General features: G+C 34.4%; 1 protein-coding gene across 8 annotated transcripts in view; it reads right to left on the bottom strand.

Moving 5' to 3' along the window:
* LOC128218882 (myosin-VIIa-like) overlaps positions 1–20,255 on the bottom strand; it is a 69,638-nt gene that overhangs the window by 9,140 nt on the left and 40,243 nt on the right. For 5 of the 8 annotated variants that reach the window (XM_052926627.1, XM_052926635.1, XM_052926628.1 and 2 more), the window contains 25 exons: positions 19,864–19,932; positions 18,875–18,907; positions 16,448–16,582; positions 15,705–15,869; positions 14,847–15,047; positions 14,235–14,362; positions 13,329–13,446; positions 12,232–12,360; positions 11,449–11,622; positions 10,882–11,109; positions 10,215–10,364; positions 9,610–9,875; positions 9,009–9,178; positions 8,538–8,555; positions 6,737–6,924; positions 6,294–6,409; positions 5,756–5,916; positions 5,049–5,140; positions 3,850–3,911; positions 3,443–3,598; positions 2,528–2,633; positions 2,160–2,274; positions 1,576–1,662; positions 957–1,063; positions 169–287 (listed from right to left, as the gene is read on the bottom strand). In XM_052926627.1, the coding sequence (XP_052782587.1) occupies positions 169–287; positions 957–1,063; positions 1,576–1,662; positions 2,160–2,274; positions 2,528–2,633; positions 3,443–3,598; positions 3,850–3,911; positions 5,049–5,140; positions 5,756–5,916; positions 6,294–6,409; positions 6,737–6,924; positions 8,538–8,555; positions 9,009–9,178; positions 9,610–9,875; positions 10,215–10,364; positions 10,882–11,109; positions 11,449–11,622; positions 12,232–12,360; positions 13,329–13,446; positions 14,235–14,362; positions 14,847–15,047; positions 15,705–15,869; positions 16,448–16,582; positions 18,875–18,907; positions 19,864–19,932 (3,293 nt within the window). The remainder of the gene's footprint in view (positions 1–168; positions 288–956; positions 1,064–1,575; positions 1,663–2,159; positions 2,275–2,527; positions 2,634–3,442; positions 3,599–3,849; positions 3,912–5,048; positions 5,141–5,755; positions 5,917–6,293; positions 6,410–6,736; positions 6,925–8,537; positions 8,556–9,008; positions 9,179–9,609; positions 9,876–10,214; positions 10,365–10,881; positions 11,110–11,448; positions 11,623–12,231; positions 12,361–13,328; positions 13,447–14,234; positions 14,363–14,846; positions 15,048–15,704; positions 15,870–16,447; positions 16,583–18,874; positions 18,908–19,863; positions 19,933–20,255) is intronic. The other 3 variants (XM_052926631.1, XM_052926633.1, XM_052926634.1) reach the window with 3 other exon arrangements.

The raw sequence follows: 20,255 nt of genomic DNA, 5'->3' as shown, positions 1-20,255 counted from the left end.
TATGCTGTGTGGGTAGTACACAGCTAAACTAATAGGTAAATTCAATTTTCTTAATTATATCAAGTTATGGAACACCCAAAACCATAGTAAATTCAGGTTTAAGACAGTGAAATAACAATAGACTATAATTATTCTATTAAGCTGGTTATATGCTTGCGTTACACTTACGGTAGGTTCTGCAGGCCGGTCTTGTTCTCGCCAAACTTCACCCGATAGATGAGGGCAGCTAGTCTCGCCGATTCTCCTGTACTGCATTTGTGATAGCCCCGCAGTAGTTTTGGCAACTCCTGGATAATATTAATGAAAAACATATTAAATGTAAGTAGCACAAAAACACTTATTTGGTTTGCTGGTAATAAACAGAAATAACGTAAATGCTTGTGTATAGGACGCACCCATAGATAGGACACAGGCAAAACACACACACAAACTTAAGAACTCTAATACCAAAGATAAAATGCAGTGAAAATGGTCAAATCAGTAAGCCATGATGTTTGTTTACATTGTTGATTTTTAAATGAATCCTGAAAACAGCAATTGTTATTGTAAACCATGTGATATTAAATACAAAGGCAAAGTATATTGTACTCCGCTTAAAGGCAGAGGGAGATTTGCACACCTTCACACATTAAGAACAGCATTGACAATGCACAAACAATGCACAATGATGCTAATACACAGTATGCATGTTTATTTATTATTTTAATACAGAATTATTTAAAAAAAAATACTACTATTTAAGGGTTTACATCAGATGTTTGTTATACATGTGTATGCATTGATTTTGAATAAGAGTGCCACTTTAAGGACCTAATATTTTTAACCCTGATGGGGATCAAACCCATGACCTCTTGGATGAGAGGTCCACACTAGCATTAATTATTAAATTTCACTGTCTTCTATATCAAGCGTGAGTTATGAAGAAGTCCCAAACAACCCTGTACATCATAACAAACCTGGTGGTAATGGAAGATGAGGTCAGCGTTCAGGTCCTTGCCTGGCACGAGGTTAGTCCACAGTTTCTTCATGAAGAACACCTGGTAGGTGAACTGGGGGACCGTACCTGGAAATAAACATAGCATATTGAGGAACATAGAGGCATTGGAAGGCACAAGAATGATGCAGAGCAAATGACCTTGCTACATGACTGTATACATTTGTTATGTGTGCATTGTCCATGGCAACATGTTTATAAAGTTCCATTTAAATGTCTTGATTTGTTTTAGAGTTGTTGCCATAGTTAATGTCTTGCATAATGACCATGGCACTAAGGCTTATCAATAAAACTTGACTAACTTGACAAACAAGAACATTGTAATGAAATAAATATGCACACTAGGATGATTTGAAAATATTTAGATACTAAACATTTTCAGTCATGTATGTAAGCAGTGATATGACATTTTTTATAACACCAAAGTACATGTAATATCAATTATAACCTTTGAAAGTATTTCATTTGCAAATGTTACCATGTAGAATACTAAATTTACCATCTCCTGTCATCCTACTACAGTGATGACTGCCAAACCAGCTTGCAAACAAGAGCACAGGAGCCTTTTTAGTACAACTTACCATCTCTTGTCGGCCTGGCCTTGCGGATCCAGTCAATCAGATGTCTCACAAAGTCAAAGATGAAGTCCCCTTCTGGCACACTGATAACTGCAAGTTATACCAAGTTTGATGAACATTTGTGAAGCAATGGAAGACTTTAAAAGACTGGTTATCTCCCCTGATATTATGATTCTTGATTGCTATACAACAATTATATGAGTCAGTAAGTGAATAAAAACATGTTTTGTTAATTAACAATCCACTTCAATTAAAGTTCATTTAAACTTCAAGCTAATCAATAAACTGTAGATTTAGTAAAAATTCAAGACAAGAGCTTCACAGTGTAAACACCTATGGTTGTTTGTTCGTGTATTTTCAGGTGCTTAACTATAAAAAATATCAAAGCCAAAGTTATGTGCCTTGCTTTTGTGTTCAAAGTCTCTTGCAACATGTGTACCAAGTTTCATTTGAATATCTTGAACAATACTTATGGCCAATGTTAAAATTGTGTGCATGGCAACACCAAGGCTATTGCAATAGCTGGACTAAGTTTCTTCGAAAAAAAAACACAACTAAATCCCTATGTATTTGGACAAAAATGATACCTTTGTCAGCAATCTTGACAAAGAGACTGAATCCTTCTGGTGACTTGATGACCAGTTTTGAGGCGATGTTCTGGCAGAAGTCCTTGGCCCGGGTGCTAGACTCAACCTCAAATGCCTGCAATGCAGAGAAAGACATTCGTAACCACTCTGCTTTTCTTTTTTAAATGGGAGAAATAATTGGTAGAGCTATATCAAATATCTTGTATCTAAATTAACAAGCCGGAATTATTCCCCTTCTACAAAGTTCATGGCTTCAGAAATGTTTAATTTTACAGAAGCCTGGTAAGAATCAACAGTATTATTATGGCTCAATAGATAACTGCTTTTTCCTTAATTTTGACCACTACAAAAAAGCAGGGATATCTTACCTCATCAGAGTCATCTGGGAAGTAGACCTTATGGAGGATCTGCGTAGTCTTGTGTTGTATAGCCTCCACCTCCACCTGGTGGGGTGGGTACTTGCGGGTCCCGTTCCTGAAGTTATTAACCATGTTGTATTACATAAGACTTCTAATAAATGACATGATAAAGTGTTGAAAAATAGCAAACATAAAACGCCCAAATTTACTGTTATGGTGTACTTTGGTCTAATCTTTGTTAATTTCTTGGAATTTAGACATATATACGTTGTTGCCTGTTGGGTCATACAGGCTTATCAGCATTTCCCTTTTAAAAGTCTAGTAGGACAATGTAACAGAAATATAACGCTAGCAATTTGTGATTTTGCTTTTATGTTGAATTTAAAAAGAGAAATTTCAACACCCTTAATAAATCTTTTTCTTGATTATTTGTTAACTGTTAAGAAAATAAATATATGTTTTCCAAAAATTGCTTCAACACTTAATTTGGGTGAGAAAGGATGAGGACTTAGAGGAGATAGAACCTACTTGCCAATTTGTAAGTTCATTTGATTCTTGCGTTGTTTTTTTCCAGCTGTTTAGAGATCTTATCTTTTGAATACAGTGAAAGAACAAATTCATGATTGTTTTGGTAATGCTTAATGCTTTGTTAATACCAACAACCAAGAAATCATGCAAGTGTTTTTAGCCAATAAAAATACCCCGGTACAATATTTCAAAACTTTTATTGAAAAATTATACAACATTCAACGGGATAATCATTAAGCCGGGATCTCTATTTAATCCATGATAGCAATCCCAGCTGATTGCCCAGTGAGAAGATTTAGATTGGCCAAATGGGCTTATCAGTTTCCTCCTTAATGCTGACAGGCATTTGGCAAAAATCGCAAACGGCAGACCACCGATATAGAAATTACATAATACCTGAGAGTCTTCTGAAGTCTCGAAGCACAGTCATTGGCAGTGGGGGCGTTGGGCCGCGACTTTAGGAAGAGCGTCACCTCCTTAAGAAGGTTGGTGGAGGGGGCAAAACTACCAGTGATCAGCCACATCAGCTCCCAGCCACGATCAGCACTCATCCTACAGGCATCAATAATAGAGTTATCCAGCTCTCTAGATGATGGGTTTATCATGAATAAACTTGCATACAAATTGTCCATTTAAGCGGTATTTATATTTCCAAAGTGTATTGATACTCTTCTATAAAACAAAGATGTGAGGCTTCAATGACCAATAACCTAAGTTCAGTAGCAAACATTCTACACAATGACTAAAATGGGCACCATTGCAGACAAACATTTAATCAAGTATGTAAAGACTTAAAATATTACCTGTTCTTGTTGTCTGTCAGTTGTTTGATAATCTGACAGTAGATCTCATCCTTCAAGATTTCCTGTAAATACAAAAATGGTGAAAAACTATCATGAATGAATATGTCATTCCAACTCTATTTCCAGTTGTATTCTACAACAAGAGTGTATAATGAGGATACCAGCGCTCATCTAAATTGACAAAGCACCAGTTGTCAATAAAACAATCCGATGACCAGTAACTGGATTCTACTTTCAACAAATGATTGCTTCAATCACTCACCTTATAAGTGAGAAAATTAAGCTATTGTATTAAGATGATAGGAGGTGTATCAAACTTAGACTTTTATATTTTACTACTGCAAAACAAGTCATGACAACAATAAACGTTTCATGTTCATTTAATGGTTTTCACATCTCTTTTACGGATCTTAAAGGGGCTGTACTGCGTATGATAAAATAGCGAAAAAAAAAGAAAATTGTCGAAAACTGACATCAAACTTGGCATCAATGTGTACAATGCATTGAAACTTACTAACTGAAGTACCATATAGTTTACAATTAATCTAAGTTTAGCAGTTATTTCGCATTTTTCCATTAAAAAAGATTACTGGGTATGTCTACCAGGTAGAATTCATTCCTTATGCGTGATTGGCTAGTCGGTGTTATCATGTGATATTACCAAGGTAGGAGTATAGCTTAATTATGTCACCCAGTTAGAGTAAGCCGTCGCGCTGGACTGTAATTTTGGCGACACGGGTTCGAACCCGGTCTCCTACACTTTTTTTTTTACATTTTGGTACTTTTTTTTTACAATTATGATATCAAAGCGTAGCACTTTAAAGGTGCGCAATAAAGATTGATGCAAATTTTTATTTTTCATTTTAATGCATTTTCCTGTGTAAGTCAATTGACTTATATTATCACACCAAAGAAAAGCATATTATTATGATTGATGTACAGAAATCATACACTTTTTTGTTGATAATTTATTATCATTAATCAAATGAGTTAAACATTTTAATGCATAAACATTGCATCAAGCTATATTGTGCGCCTTTAAGTAAAATGATCAAGTTGATGGGAAGTGATTACTGTTGAACATAATTGACTACTGTTGATGTTGATCACCTATCATCAATTATATTCAATCATAGAGCAATCAATAAATAAAAGTACTACAGCAAATAAATAATTGTTTTTATTGATATAAAACATACTGTTTTGAGTGGTGGATCGAAGATCTGGTCTGTGAGTTCATTGGCCATTCTTCCGCGTTTAGATGGGTGATCACCCATGTACTTCAGTATAGGTGCACACAGTCAAGGATAAACAACTATAATACCATTCATTATACAGGGGTTTTAGCTGAAATTGTCAATCCTGAAATTTTCTGGGGTCAGGGGGTTGACAGTCACCTTGGGGTCAAGGGGCTGAGCCCCTGTGGGGGAGAGGGAAGAGATATGATTTAGGGTATTTCAAAGTTCATATCAGTTAAACATTTATGCATTTCTGAGGCTTAAAAAAAAGCATCTCAGAAACACATTTAGCATTTCAGAGACTTTCTGAGACATCCTATTGGGATTTTGCAGTCAATCAATAAATGCTAATTTATAAAATAATTGTTATAAATGGACTAAGCATTGGCAATTTTGTCTTGGCAAATAAGGAGTTCTGGTAATTATTAAACACAGATGAAATCTTTTACTTTCAAACTACATTGTAATGTTCATATTCATTAAATTTTATATGTTTAATGTGTAAAATGGGACTCAATGCTCTACATATGACATGAGGCTATAACTATAAGTGATGGGCTAAATGTAAGCTTGTGCTAATTTCACCCACTAATTTTTTTTAAACATTCTTGCAAAACTTATCGAAGTATAACTATAAATTTCATGCACTTAGAATATAAAAAGGATATCTAGGAAGCACAGGCAGGCTTCTTGGCTCACTTCTTCACGACCCAACAGTTTCTTCAACAGGGGCTGGCGAATGGGTTCCTTAGAGTAACGCCACAGCTCATCCGGCTTGCGACGTCGGGCAGATTGGAGTGTCTTTGACAGAGTTCGTTTTGCTGGAGGCCTTGGGAAAAAGAAGAATCAGATTAAGGCTTGGGATGTGGCACAGATAGGAGAGTCTGAGACAGGGTTAACATTGGTTTGCAGTTATTGAAAACCATGAGTCTGATTTAGCAGTTTTAATATTGATTGCTGATGGGTTTTGTGTTTTTGCAAGACACTTCTGATATATACCCAAACACTGTAAATAAAGGTTTTATTCTCAATCTGTATAATACTTTTATACCCCTACCCCTATCAACCTTCACCATCCTCCTACATCCCCACCCCCTACCTACCTGAAGTGGTCCAGACTGTACTCCTCTCATCTACTTCTGCCAATCCCCCCCCACCCACAATCATCCGTTCTTTCCCTTATCACTCTTCAATATCCCTCCCTACCTGAAGTGGTCCAGGCTGTACTCCTCTAGTGTATGGGGCTTTTCCCCTGTCTCGGCAACCACCTCTACATTAGACTGTACCAGCATTGATTGGTCGGTGGACTGGACAAACAGGTTCTGTAAACAAACAGGCATAATGGAATTGACTTGATGAGATGATGTTGAGATGATGTTGAGTGTAGATTGCATTTACATTTCTTGATAAATTCACTCAGCACTGCTTATTTTTATCTCTTATAACACATACAACAACAACACTAGTATTAACTCGAAGCCTGTTAATCATCAAAAGGTAAAAAAAAATCTGACTGACACATTTCTGTACTAAACTTGAAGTTCATACAATCTCCTTTGTGTGATAACTCATTAAGTGCATAAAGAAATAAAAGCAGATAAATTGACAAATATTTGATAAACCTGTTCAGAAATTATATTGAGTCTTACCAGAATCTCTGGTGGGGGTTTGGTAATCGTGGGAAGAACATAGACACACTCAGCTGGGAAATCTCCCTGTTTCCCTGTACGGACACACTCTCCTATACACCAGCCCGAGTTCATCACTGTCTCCCCATTCTGCTGCACAAGCACAATCAGGTCACCCTTCTGGAAGCTCAGGAAACTGGAACTATCACCTGCACAAATAAAAAATCTGATTAGTTGTTAATACAATGATTATCTATTTCTTTCCCAACACCCTTCCCAAACTTGGAAAATGGGGTCCTTTTCCTTGAAGAATCCTAAGAGCTATTTGTTCTTTTGAGCTTTTCAACACTGAAAAGTCTTTATTAGTCTAATGGACTAGTACATGATGAATTAATTTCTTCAACCACTGCTTTACTGTCAAGTCTTAGCTGGTTTAGTGTACTAGTATTTGATGAATTAACGAATTAACGGCTGTAACCACTGCTACACTGCCAAGTCTTAATTGGTAAAATGTTCTAGTATATGAGCAGTTCATACATGTAGCTGTGATGACTGCAGTTATTTTAATGAACTATATATAATTCTGCAATTACATTAATTTGTATTATTTTGAGAGAGTTTTCTTTAATTTTGTCTATACACAAACCCCATATTGGAATGGTAATAAGTAGGTGGCACTTGACGATGCAATAAGTATGGTGCTGCTAAATAACAACATTCACTTATACACATTATAGTTATTGAACGTTGTCCTTGACAACATGATATAAAACTGTTACTTCACCCAATACTCCTTATGGCAATTATTCAACTTTCTAAAAATAACTTGGAAAGTGAAGCAATAACTCTATCACACTATAGTATTTAAATGCTGCTCATGGCCTCAAGAAACGAGAAATGGAAGTATATAAAGTTCTAAGTTTACAAGACGATAACTAAGCAAAATGTCTGAATATTAGGATACATGTAGATTGCAACTACTATACATATAGGTCATTAAAAATGTTGAAAGATAATAATGGTAACTACTTTTATCATCATAGAAAGAGTTTAAAAAAAATTAATGATGATGTTTTTTAACTACTAAATTGGTAGTCACTATTTTCCTTAAAGTAATAGAGTTTTGAATTACTAAAATTGTATACAATTTCTTTAAACTTGATAATTTCAATCTATTCTAGATTTATTTTATATTTTCTAAATGCATACAACTTTTGAGAAAAATGACTCACAAAAAAACCCACTTCACATATCAATGAAAAAAACTTGACACAATTTGAAATTCTCAAATTAAGATTATTTTTCTGTATAACTCCACTTGCAAACACTATTAAATTCAAACAAACATAACAATTTTTGCTTAGGCCTAAAAAAAAATATGTTTGGTTAAGGTTACATCCTTTTCAAAAATAGGTAGGGTAGGTAGGCTTTTTTTTTTTTTTTATTTTTTTTTTTTATTAGACTTTATATAAGAATGTCATTTTCATCATTGGAGAATGGTGTTAAAGTTATCGTCTATATTAGCATTAAGGTTTTAAACTACATATTGAAAAGCACCAAAAAAATAAATAAAAAAAAATTATTATTTTTTTTTTTTTTTAGTTTTTCATTATTTTTTTTCAAATGACTATAAAAGGTCGGCGCCTATTCCGTAGGTAGGGTCGGGTAACCCAAACCAAATGTAATTTTTTTTAGGCCTTATAAACACAAAAAACTGAAACAGAAAAGGTGTAACGGTTAGTATAAAGACAAAGTCCCAAATTCAACTCTTAAATTAGTAAATCAGACAAAACATCAAGGCTGCAGGTTCGTCTAAATATACCTCCTATTAATGATGAATCTGAAAATGTTAATAAAATTTCTGTCAAAGTTTTACATGATAAACTATTTATAGGATATTAGGAGCAAGATATGAAATCTTTGTAAGAGTTTTGCAATGAAAGTTCTGAACATTTTTAAAATGGTATCTTTTCAAAACATTTTACTTTTCAAATACTGGTATTATTCTAAGCAGTGTTGTTTTTTCTGCTTGAAAATGGGGTAAAAAATCGGCCAATTGTACAAACTTTTGATAAGTTATCTACAGTTTATCTTTTGGCTAGTTTGCTCATTTAAATGCGGTATGATTGGTTAGAAGTTATTATTGGATATAACAATGTATCTGACCAATCAATAAACATCCTGCATAACTTTGAGTAGTACAAGGAATTAACCAGTTTATACAATTAACTGCTGTAAGTTTTAACATAACATTAAAATGGAGATAATATAATTTTAAAATGTTAATGCGTACCTGGACCAGAGTAGTCCTGCAGAGCGATCACATATTTTGACCTTTTCTTGAGGCCTTCAAGGAATGTAACGACCAAGTCGCGAATGTCCTCCGCGTTTGGTGACGTAAACGTGAACTCATCACTCTTCACGGTCGCCAGGGTGAAGCTCTGACCATGCATCTTGCCAGTCCTGAATAACAGCAGTTAGTTTATAGTATTCAGTTGGATTGAAAGATATCAGTTCAAAGAACACACTCTTATTGCATAAGTTAATAAAGCATTCTTCATAATCCTTGCCAAATTAGTTAAGATTTAACTAATATAAAGACTATAAAAATGCCTCTTCGTTGATCAAAATTTCACTTATATGTACCAAACACATGTGCTATATTTCTTTTATAATCATTCCCTGCGTAACAAAGTTACAGCCAGGACACAGAAACCAGAAGGATGGACAGACAAACAGACTGACAGGTGCAATTTTAATTTGCTAACCTTTGGAATTAAAAAAAATGAAGGATTCAGATTTTGAACTGCAACGATGTTAATGAAATCTATAACAAAAAAAACTTTGACAATATCTACATGTTTTTTCTTTAATAAATTCAGAAAATACCATACCTGCTACTGGATACAGCTGTGATTTCAGGGAAAGACAACTCCAGCAGAACCTGCTCCTGATCATCGACCACGTACACACCCGTCCAGTTCACCGCAATTATAACATCGTTCTTTGGAAGGCTTGGTCCTGCAAATTTGTACGCCTCGTAGAACCGTGAGAACAGCAGCGGCCACTTGTACTTGGCGTAACTTACAATGTCTTCCTTCACCTTTAGTGATCTGATTATGTCATTTTTGAAGTATGGGCCGTGCATTTTGTTGTTCACCTGAATAAGTAGAGAAATATATTAGAAAGTTACATGTATAAATGCGACAATCATAAAATTAATTTACCATTGACACACAAAACTTCTGTTCCAACAGGCAACGTTATACTATGTCTTATTTTGAAGCATTACTTTTCAGTGTTGTAATATAATATTTATCAAAGAGAAATTTGGCAAATAATAAGTGTTCATTTTACAATAATAAGATATTAATTGGAATGCACTGACTATTAAAACAATTGCTAATGGTCCAGATAACCCTCCAAAATTACCATGCTCTGACACTTGTTTTTCATTCAATTATGAACCCCAAGAATTAAACATCCAACCATTCTGCACCTGTGTCATCCAGAATGTGAGGGCGTTCGGTTTGTTTAGCAAACTATCAGGGATGTACGAGGGAAGCAGACTCTGGAGCCGCTCTGTTGAGATGCTGGAGCCGTAGTCAACGTAGTACTGCTGGGCTGCGATCATTGCCAGATCATCATCCTGCAAATCCACAAGGATAGTATATATTACCACAAACAAAACCTTACAAGGGCTTGGTTATCATATCAAGGATATTGTACGATTGTTTCTTTCAAATTAATATTTTCTGAGTTTTTATATTATCTATTTCGAAACAATAATCTTCATTGGTCAATTAGGCAACACATTCGATTTTACAAGTAAAACTTTCAATTTGATTGACGACACTCCCTATAATTTTCTTTGCAATTTTGAATCTTACGATATGTTGTCATATGCTTATTGAAAACATGGCCCCATAATGTACCTGGATATAGGTTAGAGTTATTTTACAATACAGTAATGAATCTATTCTGTCACATACAATTCTGAATATATAACAAAAGTTTGCATTGACAAGAGCTTTAATATAAACGTAAACAATTTCAATGGGCAAAATTTTCTCATCACGCAAACTACAACGACAGCTAGACCAGCACACACAAAACTTTGATATTTTTATCTAAAAAAACCCAGACAAGTCAATAAATACACATACCTTATCACACCTATATTCCCCGAACTTGATCCCACGAACCACCTGCTGATACACGAGGTTGGTAGCAGTTGAGTCCTCTGCTGGGTCGTGCCAGGGGGCAAATATCTCCTTGCGGAAGAACAGCCTCCAGGGGGCGTTTCTCTCCTGGGCCCCTTGTTCTTTAGCATACTGCTCACACTGTGAGATGGCATCCATCACGTGATCACCACCACTTCCTAGAGATGACACCTGGAACAAGGAATAAACAACTATTCAATATGTCAAAGAAGGGAATTTCACTCCTGGGACTGCTGATTCTGGTTGCCATATTGCTCACATGACAGGATGGTGTTCTTCACGTAATCCATCCCCACAAACATGTAAAACATCATAAAATGTAAAATCACAAAAAAATTTATTTACAAGTATCTTACAAGTGATTATTTTTTCTTTTAAAAAAAAATGTTTTATAATTGAAAAGAGCAAAAACAAAATTATTTCAATCATAAATATAACATCTGTATAAAGTACCAATTTACTATATTCACAACTTATACAGTTTTCCTGCATTGTTAGCTGTGACCTCACCTTATCAAAGAGAGCTATATACAAGGAGAAGCCGAACTGATCCTTAAGACCAATTTTCTCTGATAGCTGTTGGCAGAGTTCCCGGGCCGTGGTGGCAGAATCGGCCAGGAGCGTCTTTGTGTTTCCGTCCATGAACGTGATAGGAAGCATCAAGGGTCGCTTGGACTTTGTTGCCTGTAAGTTGTATAACATGGAAGTTGGAACTATCAATTATCCTGAGCAGTAAAGTGAATGTTCCTTTTCAAGCAGAACTATCTAAGGTGTGAATTCCAGGGTCCATATTCACTTCAGCAGTGATTCTGAGGTTAAGACTTAAGACTAAAAAACTTCAAATCTTAATTTCATTGTTAGGTTGCTAAGATAGAAGAAAAGATATTAAAAAATATCTGTGAGTTACAAATAATCTTTTTTACAATCAGTTTTTCAAGCTTGAGCCAGAAACTCAGACTCAAGATGCTAGTGAATATAGACCCAGATGTAAGTGAAAATGGCGGTTCTAAACAATTTTTCTCTACAGAGCTTAAAAAGTGATTTGCAATTTCAGGTATGCAAATAGATGTAAGTTGATAAACTTGAATACTCTTTTGAACCATTTATTGATGGGCTTCTATACCTTTTTTTTACAATAAACTACAGTTTTTTAACAACTGCTTCCTTGGGTCAGGCTCTCATACCATTTTCAAGGTTAACCACATTATAAGTTTATAACATTCAATGCTTTGTTTAAGGTTCAATGCTTTGTTTTACTATCAACACCTTACAATAAATGTCCAAGTTTGATACCTGAAGTTCAAGCCATGAGGGTGGCTGGTTTCGTGTTCCATTGGCGAACGTACGTCTCAACCTCTCCTCGCAGTAAGGCGCGTAACCTGGTGGCCCCTCATGGATGAAGTTTCGCAGGTACTTGATAAACTGCAAAAATAAACATCATCATGTGTAATAAAACTTTGAACAACTTAAAGCTGCATTCTCTCAGATTGACAGTTTTAACATTTTTTTTAGTTTTTGTTTAGTTGAAATGGTACAAAAATAATATGGGATCACAAGGCATCCAAAATTCAAGTAAGTGTATACTGGTTTAAAAAGTATACTATTGAGATGAGCATTCCAGGCATGCAAATCATTTTATAATAGTGGATTTTTTATTTAATAGCATGAGCCATGCTTAACAAACTTATTTATAAAGTTTCTTCCTGAATACAAACTCAAATAGTTAGTAAAACATAACCTTATCAGAATTGGCAAAGCATAAATATTTAGTAAAATATAACCTTTTCAGATGTGGCAAAGCATAAATACTTAGTATAATATAACATTGTCAGAAGAGAACCAAGCATAAATATTTAGTAAAATATAACCTTTTCAGATGTGGCAAAGCATAAATACTTAGTATAATATAACATTGTCAGAAGAGAACCAAGCATAAATATTTAGTACAATATTACTTTGTCAGATGGAGCAAAGCATAAATACTTAGTATAATATAACATTGTCAGAAGAGAACCAAGCATAAATATTTAGAACAATATTACTTTGTCAGATGGAGCAAAGCATAAATACTTAGTATAATATAACATTGTCAGAAGAGAACCAAGCATAAATATTTAGTACAATATTACTTTGTCAGATGGAGCAAAGCATAAATACTTAGTATAATATAACATTGTCAGAAGAGAACCAAGCATAAATATTTAGTACAATATTACTTTGTCAGATGGAGCAAAGCATAAATACTTAGTATAATATAACATTGTCAGAAGAGAACCAAGCATAAATATTTAGTACAATATTACTTTGTCAGATGGAGCAAAGCATAAATACTTAGTATAATATAACATTGTCAGAAGAGAACCAAGCATAAATATTTAGTACAATATTACTTTGTCAGATGGAGCAAAGCATCCAACACATAACGACAGGAGGATCCAACCCCGGGCGTGAGATGAGCGCGAGGGATTCTGGGTCAGTTGTTTCGCAATCTGGCAGTAAATCTCATCTCTGTAATGCAGAACAGTAGTTAGCACACTTGCTTTAAATGTGAGGAGTTTCGAGTTCAATTCCCAGTCTGAGGACATGTCACATTCATTTGTTTAATAATCACTAAGTGCTTTTTTTCCGAGTGCCCCAAAGCACAAGACTAATTCTTAAGTGACATCAAGCCTAAGAGCATGTCTGATTATAAAACATAGAGGATAATTGTTTGATTCAGTGTAAGATCATAATATATTACACCGATGAGCACCAAAGGCTATGTTTCCCGAGTGATGTAGCCATGAGCGAAATACTTACCTTTGGTGTTCACGACATAAAATATATTGCACTGAAACATACAATTTTTTTTTTTAAGTATATGCCTAAAAAAGTCTATAAAATGACTTTTAATTTTAGTTTTTCAGAAAACTGAGCCAAATTTTATGCGAACAAACCATCATTTTAGAAATGATGTCCATGAAACTGTGTCCCAGCCCTGTGCTTGCTGACGTTTCATTTTGATCTAAGAGTGCGAGCTAAATTTTCAAAACAGTGAAAATTATCAAAGTGATGTGTAGGAACCAGTGAAATATCAATTTTATTTCACTGATAAATCTCTACAAACCACTCAAAAACATATAGTGAAATGTTTTGAAATGCTTTTTTGGTGGGTCAGGTCGGTATTTCCCACTGACTCTCTTTAGAGTAGATATTTTAAAAGTAGTCTTTACCTGTGAAATAAATAATATGATTTGGGACTCAATACAAATACCAGATATCATTGTTAAATGAAATTTGTCTAAACTGAATCTCACCTCAAGTCAGGCCTCAGGATGCCGTGTCCGATGATGAAGTGGAGTTTCTCCAGGTTGGATGTGGGTCTCTCCTCCAGCAGCGCATTCTGGCCAGACGGAGAGTAATAGTCCGTGTCCCCAAGATGGCTCTAAAGAGATGGGACAAAGAAATGCTATTTAGGAATTCATATTGTAATAGATAGAAGGTAATTGTTTGATTCAAAGTAAGATGGAAATATCTTTCACCAAAACACCAAAATTTATATTTCACAAGTAGCGTAGCCACGAGTGAAATATTCACTTTTCGTGTTCACAAGGTGTAAGATTGTTACACAGAAACAAACAAATTTTTGTTCGAACTATATGCGTGAAATTGAAAGACATTTAATTACATTTCATTAGAAAAACACGCCAACTTGTATGCGCACGAAATGTAATTTAAGAAATGACGTTGTTGATATTAAGTCCTGTATATTGTGTGCTGATGTTTGATTTGAATGTGAACATTTCTTAAAAATTTCCCTCTTAATGCCAAAGAAGCTACTTTTAATTCATCTGTAATCTTTTACTTCTTCTGCAGTGTCAGACAGACAAGTAAATTCCAATTTTCTTCTTAAATGCCGTAAAAGTTACCTTAAATTCCTCCGTAATCTTTGACTTTTTCTTCAGCGTCAGGGAAACCAGTTTCTTCCTCATGCTGCGTTTCCCACTGACCCGGATATTGGATGGTTCCTGTTCTAGCTCCATGTTCATACGTTGCGCCTCCTCCAGGTCACGCTTGTTGAACTTGCGTCCGAGAGTTGAGTAGATCTTCGTCATCACGGGGGTTGTGTCCTGAGGTAGTGAAACAGAAAATTGTATTATTTGTACACATTTGGCAAACAAGAGTGCAATGACGCAAACACAAAGGCTGGTCTATATTTTCAGTTGAAAAAGGGACATAACTTGTCAATATTTAAGTCAGAGTTAAGGGCCTTGCTTATACATGTGTGTTTATCTCTGGCAACACGTTTACCAAGTTTCATTTTAATATCTTCCAACAGTTTGTAAGCACTGTTCAATGTTAAAGGTTTTTGCATCATGGCAAAGCTGCCGTCCAAAATGTCAATACCTGGATTATTTTTGTTCAATTTGGAAGAAAAAAAATCATCCATCTATTGGAAGATTTTACTCAAAATTGGAAAACAACAACAATAATTATTATTTATGCCCGTTTAAAACGTAAAATTTTGTGAATGTCATGATGCTCTATAACAGTCATCATTTGAAACAGCATTTTAACTCTTAACCTTATATTTACAGGCCTTTCATTAGTATAATTCATACACAGTCTTTTTCTACATAATGAGCACAGCCATTTTCAATATCACTGTAATTTAACCTGTAATGTTTCTGACCACCTTGTAGGGCACTGTGAACAACAATGTACAATGTCAGGAAACACCATTTTCACGACTTTGTTTTTCATTTTTGTTACCAATCAACACTAACCCTTGTGTCCTGAGCGGCCGTGTAGACTTTAGGCTCAGGCAGATCTCCCATGAACCTTAATATGGTGATCCAGACTGCAAGTGCAGCCAGATGGTCAGACTCTGACTTAAGCTGTAGCAGCGACGTTCTGATTGGACGACGGATGTATGTGTGGGTGGCATTGCCCTAAAATGTACAAAAAACAACATAAAATCATATTATATAACATGTTAATTGTCGATTTATGTTCCCCAAAATATACGCTATATTACTGGACAATCAGAATATGAGACATGTTGTGACTGTATAATATATATTTCCAAAATAACAGTATCAACTTATCTTATGACAAAGGATAACATTTAAACAATTAACTATTTCACAAAACACACTGCATCCAGAGTTATAGTTCTTGTGCACTGCACTTCTCCTAAATGAGATCAATCTGTATAGGAAGTTTGAAGTTAATACCTCAAAGACTTTTCCAGTCATGCTCCAGACAAAAAACAAGTATAAAAAAATAGCAAAGGGCAATAACTAAAAAAATACTGCACCCAGAGTTATCGTTCCTGTGCACTGCACTTATCTTCCCTGAATGAGATCTATCTGCCTATGATGTTTGAAGTCAATACTTCAAAACCTTTTGAGTTATTCTCCGGACAAAAAAAAAAGAATGAAACTTATAAGTGGGAAATAACTCAAACAATACTGCAGCTAGAGTAAAGGTTCCTGTGCACTGTGAAATCTATCTTTATGAAACTTACCTGGAAGAAGGTGGCAGAAAACTTGGCAAACTTGTACCCAGAGATATCTTCCTCATCCACAGGCATCGGTATCTGAAGCGCATCTGTGTCGTAATCGATTTCTGACATAAGCTGCCTCCTCTTCTCTTCCAGATCCTGTCAAAATGAAGAGTAAAGACTGCAATAAAACTTACTGTTGAAGCTTTAATGAAATCAACGATCATGGGTTATTTGGTTTTTAATGGCAGCATATTGTAATATTTTTGTAAAATTGTGAGCAGCCGAAATCTGTCAAAAAAGTGTTTTAATTGGTGTGGCCTAGATGCAGTAGTTTTTCTGACCAGCCTATAAGGCATACTACAAAATACAATACAACATTGTTGCAATTGTGACGCATTGCCATTTATGATTTAGAGTCCATATTTCGCATGCATATCTTATATGGTTTTCAAGTTATGAGCAACGATTAATGTTTTCATGATGTCAGTCAGCCACCACTTACAACAATTGCCATCATAACAACTGGACTTTTTTGCATTTTGACAGTTCCATTGTTGTTTTTAATTTTTAAGATTCTAGTACTGTAGAAAACATGCACAAATATTAGATACTTGAAAAATGCAGTTATCAAATGAATTTGAAACATCATTTGAAAGCAATAACAGTCAGAAAATGATAGAAAACACACACATTTTAACAGAATGATTGCTTATATAAGTCCACTCTTGATCAGATTTAGAGAGTTTGCAAAGCATAACTTGTTAATACACCATCCTAAACCATTAAAGCAAGCACTGGAGACAAAATTGTATCTCATATGTATAACAATACGCTTTAATTTTTAGAAAAAAAACCTTAATGGTGTAACAAGTCATAGATTTATCAATAATGATTGGAATAAAAATTTATCTTAATAATGTAACTATGAGCAAAGTGCATAAGCTGGAAAGTTGACTATAAAATAAAGTGCAAAATAATTCACTGGGTTGTGGAAAATATAATAGAGCGCCGTGGAACAAGAACCAACCCTTGTCTGTAGTTTTCTATTGAAAAAAGGACACAACTCAACATTGATTAAAGCCAGAGTTACGGGCATTGCTGTACATTTGAATATTGTGTGTGGCAGCAAGTCTACCAAGTTTCATTTGAAAATTTCGGGGCATTGCTGCATATTTGAAAAAAAAAATTGTGGCAACATGTCTACCAAGTTTCATTTGAATATTTCGGGGCATTGCTGCATATTGGAATACTGTCTATGGCAACATGTCTTCCAAGTTTCATTTCAATATCTTGGGACATTTCTGTACATTTAAATATTGTCTGTGGCAACAATTGTCTACCAAGTTTCATTTCAATATCTTAAACAGTTTTGGAGTTATGTCCAAGGTCAACAATTCTGTATGCCAACAATGATTTTAATGGCAACAATGACAACCAACCAAGGCTATGACAATAACTTGATTTTTTTTCTTTAAAAATACAGAAAAGCTTTAAAAGGAAACGAATATAAGCACCAAATTATATTGAACACATCTTTGAAATTTTTCAAAACAAAGTTAAAACAGACTTTGACAAAAAATAATACATACAGTAATACAGATGAATTTTATTAGGGGTATGCCCGTATTTAACATACATTCATTCCTACAATAAACCCCAGGAATGCAAATAAAGAAATTCTGTGAGGTGAAGGTTGTTATAGGGGACATTTATACTTAAAACAATCTGAAGGATGGGACAGTTAAATTTGGAAAACCTATCATGGCCAGTATTTATAAAACATTTTTAATAATTTCTTAACTTAAGTCATTTCTGAACTTCAGTCGATTTCCTTAGATTTTTATAATCAAATTTAAAGAAAAGTTAATGGTTTTTTTTAACAAAAGGATATGTTTTTTTAATCAAAACAATGACAATAACATATTATTTTCAATTATTATAAAGTTATTATATCATATGATAAGAGAAATGAACTTCAGAATATGACTAAAGTTAAGAAATGACATAAGATGTTTTATGACTACCAGCCCTGGGGTGGGTGTTATATTTAAATCACAATTCACAATTTTTAATCAATTTTAATGCTCTGACCTACGTTTTTTAACACTTGAAGCTTGTTCAATGTTATAATTCCTGCAACCTACATCTCTCACTGATTGTGCTAAGGTAATTCCAACATCAAAATTAATATTAAAAGTATGCATGGTTCTCAGAGCAAAGTTACAAGGTGGAGAACCATTAAATTAATTGGTACCCTGCTCTGCATCATGGCATAGCAAAAATCCTCGCTTTTGGATAAAATTGAAACACTTAGATTCGTAAAATCTGATTTATTTTTCCGGCAAATGTCTGTAAATAAATGTGTATTAACTTAGCACAATCATAAGCTGAATATTATAAGAAAAGGTCTAAATGTCCTACTGCAATAGGTAATCAGACCATACATACTGCAAAAATAAATCCATCATCTGTATCTGCATGCTGTCAGAAGAAAATCATGGAAAAACTCACAGTATTCTTCATGATGGTAGTGTTTAGTTTTTAGCATGAGCACTGTGGAGCAAACACCAATGATGGCCTGTTGTCATTTTTTTTATTCCAACATTGAGCATAACTCAATGATTATTAAAGTCAGAGTTATGGGCCATGCTGTACATGAGTGTATTGTCAAGTGTGAGCCAAGTATCAGTTGAATATCTTGACTGGTATTTGGTAATAGCCAAGCTGTGTTAAAGATTTTGAACAAAGATGCCGATGACAATACCAAGGCTATCACAATAACCAGTCTTTTCTTCTTTGAAAAACAGCCAAGATAAAAATCCATAGTTTTTAATCTTTGATGATTAAGAAGGAGCCACCCTGATTTCATTGTTATTCATAACCGTTACACCCATGAAAAGACTGATGTTAAAATCCATGACAAAAATTATGCACATGGATTCTTTGTCAAACAAACATGTTTATAACCTTAATTAAATTTTTAAATGGGTGTGTTTCAAAACAGCTATTAAAATGCCCTGGATGACTGACACTTGAGTGTTTGTGAGGTGAAATACCTACTCAAATGATATAATTTCTGGTGATTTATAGAGATTTATCAGTGAAATATAAAATGTAGTTCACTTTTTTTAAACTGAGTGATTTTTAATAATTTAATTGTTTAATGTTATGAAATTTAAGCTCACTCTCACCAAATGAAACATCACCTCATTTACACGATAAGTAGATATTTCACCCCTGGCTATTCCACCCATGAAATATAGGTATTGGTGCTCACTCGGTGAACTATAGTATGATCTTACACTGAAACAAATAGTTATCCTCTACATATCTTGTTATTAAGTATAATATGAAGATTACAATTTTCACTGGATTTAACGTGATATGAACTGTCACAAAAATAATTGACTTAATGTTATTAATAATGAATTACTTACAGCAAAGGCTGATGGTCCCTCTCCAGTGACACCACTGTCCTCACCAATAAACCCAAACATGTCATCAACCTGAAAATCAATGATGACATAACTAATTGCATTGATGGTAAATGGGTATATTGTAATAAAAAATGCATGATAGTTTAAAAAATATTGTATAAATGACCTAATGGATCACATTTTGAGGGCAAACGGCATGACAGCATAACTCTAAAAAAAAATCAAGAGTTTATATATGTGAAACTTGTTTCTCGACTCAGGCTTCAGACTGTTCGTAATCATGGCCCTTGGATTTAGTGCATGATATGAAATACTATAAAAACGATCGCTTTCTTATTAGTGATATCATGGACATTTGTAAAATCTGCACTCTCACAGATCGACAGTTTTGA

Source organism: Mya arenaria, chromosome 15, assembly GCF_026914265.1.
Source record: "Mya arenaria isolate MELC-2E11 chromosome 15, ASM2691426v1".
Lineage (NCBI taxonomy): Eukaryota > Metazoa > Mollusca > Bivalvia > Myida > Myidae > Mya > Mya arenaria.
Note: the sequence above shows the minus strand (reverse complement) of the source record. Positions and strands in the feature narration are given on the sequence as shown.